Here is a 13,649-nt window from a genome sequence, read left to right on the forward strand (position 1 = left end):
CAACAAAAATGACTTGAAATATCACAAAATAAACACATTATGTCTGTATAAACTATCTTTACACAAAGTTACAGGGTTGATGGAGCACTGTCTCATTTTGTATTTAATCAATTCCATACATCTCACCGAACTTAAGGGACTAGAGCTCATGAAAATAAGAAGGTGATCTTTTTTCATTAAAATAAAGGTACATTATTTAATTATTTTATTTACAGAATAGGAATGAAAAAATATGGAAATACTATTTTCAAAATATTACTTCAGTAAAGAACACTGATAACAAAATTAATAAATCTCAGATAAAGCAGTAATTTTAGTGGGAAAAAAAATGCAACAGCTACCTCTGTGGGAGATATACATGTCTTTCTCTTCTGCTTTACTTCAATGAGTTTCACTGCTCATTTAAAAAGGGATCTTTCTACATCAACATAAATCTCATAACCTAATGTGATGCACACAGTAGAAATGCATACATTTTGAGCTGTTACAGCTATTTACTGTACAGATTTCAAAATTCTGGTAACTGCAGAGTTATCATAACTCTGCAGAGTTATCATAATTCTGCAGTGATCATAAAGGAAAATACAGAAAATTCATTTAGACTTAGTGACGATGAGTCCTGTGTTTCTACATAAATGTATCTCAGCAAACCCCACGGTAATTAAGGCTTTTCTCCTTACAGTTCCATCTTCTAATTGCACTTGGAGAAAACGGTCTCCAGCTTTGTAGTTTTTTGTGATTTCTGCGGACTGCCAAACTTCTTCATTATCAGGGATCCACACCCTGTTGTACTACAACAGAAAAACAAGGTAACAGTTAGCTATTATCATAAAACAAGACTATAAAAAAGATAGTTTTCAAAAAAATCAAGTGCAACCTAAATGCTAAAGTGTATGCCAGGACTCTCTGGGATTACTCTTAGCTCTGACACTTTCATTGGGATGTATTTTTGTGCTTTAGTGATTTCTTGAGGGGAAAAAAAAAAAAAAAAGAGAGAGAGACAACAGACAATTTCAAATATACTTGTTCTACTCCTGTTTAGCATGAAGTCTGCAGAACAGCACTCAGAGTAGTAACTGAACAATGGCCAGGCTGTTGCCAGGCTCTTCAAACACTCTATAAAGAACAAAGAATAAAACACGCTTACAGCACAGCCTTGACTCTTAGGAGAATTCAAATGAGCAACAAGTACCAGAGAAAGTATCTCATTTAGTAGAACTTAGACAATCACTTCCTTGAATTCAAATACAGGATACTGAATTTAGAAATCATTTTGCCATAGGTACAAATATATGCACAAGAAAGAGACTACACAGTTATTTTTCTTCTAACAGGACCAAAATGTAACTTCCCAATAACATCCTCCCCCATTCTGGGGTGAACTTCAAACACTACTGGCAGGTTGTTTTCTTTACAAGCAATCTGCTGCCTTAGCAGCAATCATTCCCAGTAAGACCCTTTAGCTCTGTCTCAGGAAGAAAACACCATTCTTGGAAGCACTTACTTCCAGTGGAAGCAGATAAATTTTAATTTCCTTATAGGTATTTGGAGAATGGAAATAAGAGAATTACTTCTAGCCTTCTGAAGCATGGTTATGTAAGTGTAAATTATGTTGTACAAGCCATCCAGTTTTCCTATCTTGAAGTTAAAATGCTAAAATATTAGCAATGTCTTTCAGTTCTCTGCCCAAGAACATATAGAAAACAGCATTCCTTAGGACATAACAACTGGAAGCCTTAGTAAGTCAGGAATTTCTTCACTGACGTGCAGTTGTCCTTCTCTTCCTGCCATGGTCTAATAAAGCAGCAGCATCTCTAAAAGACCCCCTAACGCATCACCTGTATATCAATAGGTACTGTTTTAAATAACATTGAAATCACTTCTAGTCAGAAACTTGCAGTTTGATACCATTTCTGATGTGTCAAAATATTTTTGCACTGTATTGCATATATATCACGTGGCAATGAAAATGACACTGAAGATTGGGCTTGAAGAAGAGAGCAGGAGTAAGGACAGAGATGTCAAGGGGAAAAAAAAGCATGAAAATCATCAGTACATACTGTACTGAGTTTCTTGTGGGCCCTCTCTCCTCTCATTTGTGATTTAGTAACATCTGAGCCAGAACCATTCAGTCCCTACTCTCGCAAGCAACCGTGTCATATAATCTTGTATCAGCATCTGTTTTGATAGCCAGAAACCTTCATTTAATTCTCCTATCCTAGCTAAACACATGGTCAGCTTATACCAGCTTTGTGCTGTTTAAATAAGTCCATGACAGTTGCTGCTGCTTCTTACTTGAAAAAATTATTAGACAAGGATTTCATGAGGTGTTAGCATGCCCCCAGATACCTCAGAGACTCTCAAACCTTTTCATTTTGTTGCTTCAGCTGTTACTTTTTGCAGAAATGACTTTTCCCCCCTCTCTACTCCGCGGGAAGCCTTGGCAGCCCCAGCAGATCCTCAGAACGTGGCAGCCTCCAGCCCAAGGACCCTCCTGAATGACTTCTGTGTCATTCCTGCACAACGTTGATTTCCTGGCCTTTAAAAATACTTACATATCTGTTCACAGCTGTTAAATGGAATTCTCTATTTGCTGTTATTCCATGAGTCAAGAATCTAACAACCAAATAACCTCAGAACACAGCATGTTCCCATGTAACTGAGGGAACTACAGCAGGACATAGTCAAGAAAGGGACGGAAAAAGGCATGGGATTGAAGTGCTTATTCTTCAGAAAATGTCCCTGTGGTTCCAGGAGCCTCCATTGGCAAATGTACCCAGCCTACCACAGCTAGGTTTCTCCAGACCCTGCCTTACAAGTAAACACAAGGGACTGAGCTCATTTTCGTATCAAGTTACACCCACGCTCCTTCCTCCCCGCCACCTCTGTACCTTTCCTCCCAATTTACAAAAACGCATGTTCTTCCAGCTGCTCAGCGTGGTGTTAGTACAGCAAACAGACAAAAACCACCGCAGCAAAAGGCCAAATCGAGTTTAGTATGGCATCTAGTTTTGTGACAGAAGAGATGGGTCTGTAAGTCAGCAATATGCACATGTGTTTTGTTATTTAAGGCTCAGCAAACAGATTATACATCGCAACGCTGTGCTGACCACTAGAAAAGTGGGAAACGTGAAAAAAATACACCGGCTGCGTTCAGGAGAAAGAATCTTTGTTTTAGTTCCCAAATCTGTCTAGCATATTAAATACCTGCATAAAAACGAGCACTCTGAGGTTGAGTGACCAGCAGACTGCTGTTATGCTTAAGAATTGCCCATGAGCAGGTCAGCGCGTCTGCGCCCTACACCCACACGGCATTACAAGTCGCAGAAAACAAGTGGTTTTCTAGAAGATATAGAAAAAGAAACACCGTATTTTCCCAGGGTGTTCTGGGGTTTTACAGTCTATTAGCTTTAGTTCTGTTATTTTTTTGGTTTGCGGGTTGCAGCGCACGCCGGCCAGCCGCGAGCCCTGGCCCTGCCCACGGCAACCAGCAGCGAGCCCCCGCTTTCCCTCAGAGCCGCGTTACCGCCGAAATCGATCAATTCCCGTTTAAGAGCCGCTTGTGTTATATTTTCTCTGCTGAACCACAAACCCGATCTGCCTTCGTGGCGTACCCACGAAGAAGATGACGCGTCAGGTCCCGAATCGTCGAACTTTCAGTCACGCAGGGGAAATAACTTCTGACAGACACGCAGCTGCGAAACGCCGGGGAGCTTCGCGGTCGTCGCCCGGCTCCCTTTTCCCCTTTCCCCTTTCCCCTTTCCCCTTCCCCTTCCCCGGCGGCGGCAGCCCCCTCACAGGGCGGCCTCGCCCCCCGCGCAGCAGCCGCTGCCCCCCGTGATGGCGGCCGCGCGCTCACCTGCGTGTAGAGCTCGGCCAGCGCCATGGGCGGCCCCGGCCCCGGCCCCGGCCCCGCTCCGGGCACCGACGCGCTGCGGCCCTGCCGGGGACAGGTGTCCGCGGCGCCACGGCCCGCCCCCGGCCAGCGCCCCCGGGCCGGATCCTGGCCCTGCCCCGGGCCGGGCGCGGTCCTGCCCCGGGGGGGAGAGGGCGGCTCCTGGAGCAGTGCGTTTGCTTCAGGCGCTGCCGGCACCCGAGGGCGCTCCGCGGAGCCGAGGAGGCCGGGGTGGCCGCCCCTATGCCCCCTCCAGGACCGGGCGTCCGTGGCGTGGTCGCTAACAGCTACCCGAGGTGGCGCCGAACAAGTTGGAGCGGTGTTAAGTGCATGTGTGAGTTCACACGGCAGCTCTTTATTTGTGCAGGTATGTAAGTATAGGGGGGTGAGCAGCAGGCTCAATGATTACATAGACGGGTGCAGGCCTTGAAGTGCTGCTAGGCAAAGCTGGCATCTTGGACACATCTTTAGGGATTAAGAATAACAAATTGTCCAGAAACCAGAGGGATCATGAGGGCAGCCGTTCCTGACCGAGAAGAAAAGGGTGGGAATACTGAGCACCTTGCTATAAGATACCATGAAGGAGTTTCTCTAACAAACTCAGAATATGATTAAGAAAAACACAAAAACAGCCTCAGAAAACATTTCATAATCTTAGGGCACTAATAGGTACTACACTTAAGTATTATTTGTGAGAAAGAATATTTGAATAAATATAGTACTTGTTTTAGCAGCTGGAAATAGTCTCAGAGGTCCGCCACTCCTCCCTTCCTGCCTGACGCTGTAGAACTTCCATGGCACAATCAGAGGGTAGTGCACTACAAATCTTACATCTTATCTTAATAATATTTGGTAAAATATTTGGTTAAAAATAGTGTATTATATCAAACGAAATATTTTCAAATACACCTCCAAATTTATGACACACTGCCAATATGGGAATAGATGTTCATACATTGAGTCCTCAGATTTTAACCAGCTACCTTCACAGTCACCAGTGTCAGCACAGAGCTTATAAATTCTAGCTAAGGTTAAGAACTTGTGATGTTTCTGGATTTCCATACAGGTGTTTTTGAATGCGAGGTCACCATTTGCAAATAGATCCTAGATAGGGGCTAACACAGTGTAGTTCAATCAGTTATCTTGGGAAATGTACCCAAGACAATTCTTAACAAATACATTCAAGTGGCCAAAGCAGGGCAAAGCAACAGAAATAATGAAGCGGTCTTTAACAGCTCCTAGAGTTATTCCAGAAAAGAAGGAGAGGAAAGACTGTGTTTTTCAGCTACACAGAGCCTTGGCCAAGAAGACTGGCCCCTACATAAGGCTGCTAGAATTCACCTAACAGTGGGTAACAGACAGAAAGCCTCCTCCAAGAGGAGGCTGAGGACAAAAGACAGGATAGTAATCCATTAAGTCCAAAGAAAGTCCAAAGCTCAGTCAAAAGTATGACAGCCACATATCTAAAGTATTCAAAACAAACAAACAAACAAAACAGAAACAAAGAAAATCTTACAGCCGTGTTTTTATTTGGACATTTTCCAGTGATAGCTATTAGGCTACAGTTCTTATGATGCATACATTTACTAAGTACAACATCAGACACTACAACAGATCAGAGCTCAGGTCATTCTGACAATGTTTTGGTTTTCATCTATGTACCGTGGTGGTATTGAGTGAAAATCTATGTTTAAAGGCTTTTATTTACCAGATGAAGTATCAGCATCTTAAAAAAATGTTTACTTAGAGTACTCATACGGTATTTGAAATGTGTTCAGTTTAAATCACAAATTACACAGACCTTCAAATTGCAAATGCTGGTGTTTCCAAGTTGGGAACAAATGTTACCGGGTGTCAATCTGCTTTTCAACACTGAAGTTGATCCTGCTTTCTTCCTGTGATAGGTAAAATAGATTAATTACATTTAACGGACTTGAGCACTTTCATGTTCCATCCCAGATTGAGAAGCAATTTTTTTTCAAAATTTGAATAGAAGACTATGTCCTAAATGTCAGAATAAAATGGTCACTGGAATAAAAATACACCAAACTGAATGAGGTAATTGTGCAAAATCTCTAGAATAGCTGTGTATAATTCTAAGGGGTCTTTGACAAGTATTTTTCCAGCATCTGATAGAATCTATTATAGCAACAGATAATAAATTAAAATATAAAAGATATATCCACATTAAAAGAGCATAACCATGATTCAGAGGAAAAAAAAAGTTAAAATAATTCTGCATTATAATTCCATGGTTAAAGAGATATTAGTCCTAAGGTGAAAGATATATTATACACTGACACGAAAATTTTACTTCTGAAAAGTGCATGTAAAATACTGCCATGTAAAATATTAGATGAATTACCAATTACACATCTACTTCAACTGAAAAATATTTTCCTTTAAAACATGTCAAGCAGCATATACTTTTAACATGATATAAAAGTAATACCGGTCAAACCACTGAGTTTAAGGATAATATCTATAAATTACTAAACACTACTTTTTTAAGGAAAAGAGATACAATAAGGCTTTTTACAGGTAAACAGACTTTAAAAATAAAAATACATTTAGGCATACATTTTAATACACTAATGCTTACATAGTGGATACACTTCCTGATCTACAGTATGAACATACTGTAATGCTATTTTTTTGTTTTTCAATAGGAGAAAAATTCTGTAGGTCAACATGTTCTCACTTATTTTCCTTCCTAACCATGTTCCTGAAAGTGAAGGCTTTCCCATTACACTCTCTCAAATACAGTACGTCTAAAAGTCTGAAAACTACCATACCCCACCATTCTTACATTATACCTTATTCGGAGCCACGCATAGTTTCAAGAATTAAGTAATATTAAAAAAAAAAAAAAAAAAAAAAAAAGTTTTTGGTTACCACGCACAGAAAGACAATCTAAATCATAAGTAAAGATCATTCAAAATATTTATGCAATGCAATATTAGGTTCTTGCAAGTGTCAGCATGGTCCATCAAGTGTAATATGGGGCATACACATTTGAAAGTAAGACAACATGAGCATCTTAAAATGATACTTACAAAGTTTAGGTTATCGTTTATTTATTATTTATTTTAGCAACCATATAAACAGTATCTCTACCTCTGAAGTAAAACACAACTGAAACATTTTGCTTTAGAGCAACATTTTTTTCTGTGAGTTTGCAGGCAAATAGATAAGTACCAAATACTCTAATAGTGTACCCCTAGATTATTTCTCAGTATTTTTAAATAAATTAATGTTAAATTGCCAATTTTTATATTGTATAAAAAATATTGCACAATGTAACTGAGTAATGTGTGTGACTTTTTTTTTCCACGTGTTATTTTGCGCCATACACCACAAACTACGTTTTAAAGATCAGAATTGGAACCTTAAGGAAGGCCATTGAATCAGTATGCATCATGGTCAAATGACAGCATCATAGTCAAAACTCACTTAGCATTTTTATAAGCCAATCTTTCTAAGAATATGAGTCTTGGGCTACTGCAGAAATTTTCTGTTAAAGGTTTTCTTCTCAAATACATTGTATGAAGGAATACTTTTTTATTTTTTAAACTTTTTTTTAAGTGGCAACAAAATACATTATACTGAAAATACACACATCTCTGGGGTCTACAAACAAAGAAAAACATTGGACAGACTACAAAATCTAAATAAATACAAAAATCATGACTTATTTCTGATAATTTGTTTCAAGATTTTGTATTCTTAGATAACTATTAAAAAACAAAAAATAACACAACAACTAAACATGTAATTTCCAGTGTGCTACTTGTGCTTAGTTACCATTTTCCTTTACAGGTGATATTTGATAACATTTGCAGAACTCCAGTTAGAATAACAGACTGCATTGGACTGTAAATAAGGTTGACAACAAAAAATGAAATACCTTATTTTTAGTGCCTAGTATGATACTGTCATACATTTAGAAGAGCACAATATGCAGCAGCAATTTAATTTGTAAACCACAGTACTAACAAATGAACACCCATGTTATAGCATATAGTAAGCTATAGGACTTATCACTAGAATTTATGTCAAACTGACATAAATAAGGAAGTGGTTTAAGAAATCATTTTATATATTGCCAGTTTTTGCTTCTCCATTCCAGTTTTTACAAATTAAATGTAACAGGCTCCCAAGTAACTGTGTATGCTACTACAAAATGCCTTACTTTTGAGTCTTCCATGGTCAGGACTGTGACTGTCCCTATTGGTCCCTGCCTATGAGAAGGTTACATACGGAATTTAATTTACACTATTTAAATATGTTACTAAAGATCTAAAAATGTCTCTAGATAGCTGAAGACACAATTTTTGTCCAAGCCCGATTTCCATATTCTGGAAATCTATGAATCAGTTGTGTCCTCATAAATGCAATGACTGAACACAAATGTACATCTTTCTATTAGCCTTCAATCTGTGGAGCTGTGTGTAGTTTTCCAGCTACTTTTACTACAGATCAGGGCATATACAGACTGTTTGTTCAAAAATGTGTTTTCAGTAGCTCACTGTGTTTTAATGGGTCATGATATCAGGCAACTGATTCTCCATCTAACACTGACAGCACATCCTTGGGATCAGACACGTGATATGAAGCCCAGCCCCAAGCTGGCTGGGATCTGGATGGTTTCTAATGCCAGAGAGGATGGATTAAATGGAAAAGTAACAGGAAAGATGTGTTTAGCATCCATGAGCAATTGAGGAGAGTCCTTCCTGTCTCGAAGACGCAGCTGCAAAGAAAAGAAAGTGATTACATTAGCATTTAACCCCTTCATTGACAATAATTGTCTTGTGATAAGGTAGTACTTCAGCTGTGTTTACAGATACGTGCGTGTGGTAACTTGACCTGGAACATTGCTAACAATTGCACCATTAAACTGTGGTTACTTTTGGCATTTTTAATTTGGCATATTTTCGCCTTATAACGTAATCTGAAAATATTTAGAGTCCTTGCAAAAGGAAGAAGTTAAGCACTATCTGGCAACCAGTAAGTAGAATTACAGTTTTATCTCAGTTCTACCTTGCAGGTCTCCCTTAGCCTGCTAACAATGTACCCAGATTTCAAACAAACCAGAAAGATCATCTTTGTTTCTTTCCTTTTGTTCTAATTGTTGATTTTCTTTGGAGTATTCAGAATATTTAATTTTTATTAAGATATATTAAATTAAAAGAGATAAATGAAGAACTTTGGAATGCTTATAGGCCTCAGCTTTCAAAGCAGTTGGAAACTCTCACGCAGACATAGGTCTGAAAGAAGTAATTTAGAAATTTAGAAGCATTTAGAAAGCAAGAAAGAAGCATTCGGAAATGTTACCAATTGAAAAGTGGGCATCAAAACATGTTTAGAATCACTGAATATCCTGAGTTGGAAGGGACCCACAAGAATCATCGAGTCCAACTCCTGGCTCCACAAGGGACCACCCAAAACCCTGACCGTCTGTCAGAGCATTGTCCAAATGCTTCTTGAACTCTGGCAGGCTCAGCGCCATGACCACTGCCCTGGGGAGTCTGTCCCAGTGCCCGACCACCCTCTTGGTGAAGAACCTTTTCCTGACACCCAGCCTGACCCTCCCCTGTCCCAGCTCCATGCCGTTCCCTCGGGTCCTGTTGCTGTCCCCAGAGAGCAGAGCTCAGCGCCTGCCCCTCCACTCCCCTAGTGAGGCAGCTGCAGGCCGCCACGAGGCCTCCCCTCAGTCTCCTCTGTTCTTGGCTCAACAAACCAAGGGACCTCAGCCACTCCTCATATATCTTCCCCTCTAGACCCTTCAAAATCTTCATAGCCCTCCTTTGGAGGCTCTCTACTAGCTGTATGTCCTTATATTGTGGCACCCAGAACTGCACACAATACTCAAGGCGAGGCCTCACCAGCACAGAGCAGAATGGGACAATTCCTTTCGTCGACCAACTAGCAATGCTGTGCCTGATGCACCCCAGGGTACAGTTGGCCCTCTCTGCTGCCAGGGCACACTGCTGGCTCATGTTAACTTGAATCCCCATAGCCCCTTCTGCGGGGCTGCTCTCCAGCCTCTTGTCCCCTAGTTTGTTCATAGAGCCAGGATTGCCCCCTCCCAGGGAGGGAATATGGTGCAGTTTACATATAGAAAAAAAAAAAAACCTCTCACCCTTCTGGAAAAGTCGTACATACTGAGAGAAACTAACATTTTGTTCCAAGTCTGGAGGCAGTATATTGTGATTGCTTAACATTTTCAGGCTGACATCACCTTTTCAGCACAGAAAAAATATGTCTAAAAAGCCTAATTTACTTCAGATTCCTCAGTGTGTTTCAGGATACAGCCTGTTTTGGCTCATCGAAGGGTTTATTACAGATAGTTACATGATTTTTAATAAAAAGATATAGCCATACCTGTATTGTACGGATAAATGATACCAAGACTCTCTCTTCAAATTCATTAACTGGAGTATACAAATTCAGTACTTTTACAATCTGTAAAGAACAACAATTCTTAGTTTCATTCTACTAATAAATCTGTGGGTTACAAATACATGGTTACTAGTATATATTTTTTAATTATCTATTCTAAAAGGAAAATTCTTTTCAAGCTTGTTTTTATTTCTTTATTGTTTTACACAGAATTTCATTATCTGTTTAATGCTATGTTATAAGCCTGCCTCCTTCAGAACATGTTCTCTGCAGGTGGAAACTCCAAGTTTTGCATTTGTGTGGAAAACACCCAATTATGGAAAAATCAGATTATAAATAGCTAATGGCGTTCCTACATACCCTGGAAACATGTTGCATTTCTCTCCCTAGTTTTGACTCTCTAATTATGACCTTCTGGAGCTTTCATTCAAGAGAATCTTATGACTTCAGTGTTTTTCAAGAGTGAGCTATTTCCCTAAAAGCAGGACTATAGCCTCTAGAAGAAAGAACTGCAAAAACAAAGACTTTAAATAATATGGGTTAAATGTCTAAAACTTAAAAAAAAAGAAAAAAACTTTTTTTTTTTTTTTTACATTATTCTACTTAACCAAAATATTTTTCAACAAAAGTAAGACAACGGAAGCAAGTGGAATTCTAAGTTCTTCCATTACAGAACTAAATTAGTGAATTATTAAATCAAAACAGCTGTATCAATGTAGAAGTGCTGACACCAGTGCAAAAGAAATGGAGAAATTTGTTCCTTTTCCTAATGCGAATGTTCATCCAAAGACGCTTGGATCCAGTTGTTTTGTAAAAACTCTACGCAAGTGTAGCACAGTTTAAAAAAAAAAGTGCATCTTGTCTTTATAAAAACATGAGCTTTCATAAATAGAATTCTTCAGCTGTGCTGGTTACTGATATACACTTGGTTCAGCCTTTCTCAGGCTAATGGGTACAGAAACTTAATTTTGTTTGCAGACCCTGAGACAACAGCTCTGTCTGAATTGTCCATTAACTTAACTGGATGCTAACTCAGATGGTAGAAAGATAATTTCCTAGTATCCTAGGCAAAGTTGCCTGGAGTACAGAGATGTCAGTGCAAAGTTTTCTCTGAGGATTTTTGCAGACTAAGAGACTATGTGTAAGTACAACAAACTGCACAGTGTATTGAGTTTCTTCTCATTCAGTCACAACTTATCTTGAACATCAGACCTCAAAAAAAGATCTGGTCCTTTATTTATTTATTAAAAAAAAATAAAATAAAAATTAAAAAAAAAAACACTTTTAATTAAAAAAAAAAAAACACTTCCAATTTAATCTCTTTAGTTGTACTAATTCAAAACAAAGTCAGAGAAGTTTGATACATGTGTGACAGCAATACAGGCAACCCTAACAATGAGAGTTTGGTTACCTGGGCAGTAGTCAATGCGTTGCACATTGAACAAATGGCTTCTGCATCTTCATCTGTTTTCTTTTTTACTTGCAACAACTGTGCAGCCTGAATGAGGGGCTCCAGTGTTTCTTTAGCCCCACTATTCATCAAATTTTTATCACGTAGCCATTCTTCAAGTTGACTCACATTGTATCTGTACAAAGAGTTAAGAATACCAAGACATTAATGCTTAATTACTGCTAAATTGAAAGCATGTGCAATTTCTCTTTCACAGTGTTCGCTCTTTGTCTTTATATGCTTTTTCTTCACATCAGTGATTTCCCATGATCTTGTCTTCACACTATTTCCCTTTGATTAAGGCAGGAAATTTTTGAGTTTCAAAATGGTTATAAACAGTGGCCAAAGACTTTCACTTCCTCCTTTCCCTGGTTTTGTTCCTATTAATCACAGAAATGTGACAAGTAAAGGCAAATTAAATTTTGTCAGAAATGTACAGTGATGCTTGTTGTGGTTCCCTGAGTGAGTGGAATGCCTTCGCTAAATTTCCTGGCACACACCAGTAGAATGCATTGGGCAACTGATACCAAATGTAGGAATAGTCTAAGATGGCTTTACAACAGAAAGCAGCAAATTACAGCACAGATGAACACAACAGGTATCCACTGAGCCACCAACATACAAAGAATGCAGCAGGCACAGTTATCATTACTGTCTAAAAACTGACAAAGCAAGTATCAACATTTCAGCTTCAGTTCTGATTCCCACTGCACAACAAAATACTTTTGTTTTGCTTCTCCAATGTTTCCTTGAAAGCTAGGTAGGGTTTAGCCTACATCAGCCAAGCTCATTTTAACTGAACCCCTTAAAATCAGTTTAACAGAATCCATAACTGTTTGCATGTGAAAGAAAATACTCAAAGCATATCTGCTATTCCCTCAAAACGTATTCAGCAGTGTCAAGAACACACAAAGATTTTCAGCACTACATTCACGAACAGTATGACAGCAGCTCTCCCACCTTATCTGCATTCCTTTGCTCCATGAGCACATGTCCTTGCGCAGAAGAAGATTGTTAAGTGTTACAGCCCCAATGATGTAGAACATCTGCTTGACAACCTGTTTGATGAGTTCTGGATCCATTCCATGCTGACACATCACAGAATGGAAAGAATTCAGCTGCCGAATAATGGAGTCCAAAGTGTAGGTTCCTTCATCAGCAATGCTGGATGTTCTCTTCCGCAGCCCTGTTGGTTTCACCCCTGAGACACCTTGGATAGTCTCATGCTCCAGCATTCCTGAAACTGCATTTGATTGACAGTGTTAAGATAACAAATGCAAATTACTTACGTGCAAGCATGCTGTGCAAAACAGCAAAACTTAGTATTTAGACAGAAAGAGCATGCTGGGCTTTCTGCCTACCACACTGTCATGATTTCCAGCAATTTTCTTAGTGTCCTACTATGTTTTGCAAAATCTAAGCTTACAGCGTTTTACAAGGATTCCAGGATGTGTTTGAATGGAAGGTCTAACTGTAGCTCAACAAAATGTTTTTTTCCTCCACGTGGTCATATAAGCAGCAGTGTCAGCAAACCAAGAGATGTTCCATTCTTCTAAATGGTATGATCAGAAACCATAATGAAAATTTGTGAGAGAACTGTCTGACAGGAAAAATTAAATGTACTTTTAATAAATGCAAGCTTCTTTGAATGCAAGCTTCACTACTGCTAGCTCTGTCATTGCTAATAGTTGTCTATCATGACAGACAGCCTTTTTTTCCTCTGTATTCATTTTGAGTTCTCATGTAATTTAAAGTCCAATTTTTCCAAAGGATATTTCCCAATACACAAATGTCAGACAGTCCTAGTAGTGGTTTCTTCTTGTAAATACATGATTTATGACAAGCATCAATAACATAAATTAATTTATTGTTAGTGCCAGAAGAACCAGACAGTTTAGTTTT

The 13,649-nt window shown here is 39.1% G+C and overlaps 2 protein-coding genes across 2 annotated transcripts in view; both read right to left on the minus strand.

Annotated features, from left to right (window-relative positions):
* The window catches only part of MYO5C (myosin VC), a gene marked incomplete at its 3' end in the record, with an annotated part of 33,870 nt that extends 29,930 nt beyond the window's left edge, over positions 1 to 3,940 (minus strand). Inside the window, exons 1-2 of the mRNA XM_084293116.1 lie at positions 3,860 to 3,940; positions 681 to 791 (exon numbers count right to left, since the gene is read on the minus strand). Of these exons, the coding sequence (XP_084149242.1) occupies positions 681 to 791; positions 3,860 to 3,886 (138 nt within the window). The 5' untranslated portion in view covers positions 3,887 to 3,940. The remainder of the gene's footprint in view (positions 1 to 680; positions 792 to 3,859) is intronic.
* Positions 3,941 to 5,552: 1,612 nt separating this feature from the next.
* MYO5A (myosin VA) overlaps positions 5,553 to 13,649 on the minus strand; it is a 102,151-nt gene continuing 94,054 nt past the window's right edge. The window contains exons 38-41 of the mRNA XM_084293118.1: positions 12,708 to 12,990; positions 11,709 to 11,883; positions 10,280 to 10,360; positions 5,553 to 8,645 (exon numbers count right to left, since the gene is read on the minus strand). Coding sequence (XP_084149244.1) covers positions 8,493 to 8,645; positions 10,280 to 10,360; positions 11,709 to 11,883; positions 12,708 to 12,990 — 692 coding nt within the window. The 3' untranslated portion in view covers positions 5,553 to 8,492. The remainder of the gene's footprint in view (positions 8,646 to 10,279; positions 10,361 to 11,708; positions 11,884 to 12,707; positions 12,991 to 13,649) is intronic.

This window comes from Netta rufina (genome assembly GCF_964035555.1).
Source record: "Netta rufina genome assembly, chromosome: 11".
Classification (NCBI taxonomy): domain Eukaryota; kingdom Metazoa; phylum Chordata; class Aves; order Anseriformes; family Anatidae; genus Netta; species Netta rufina.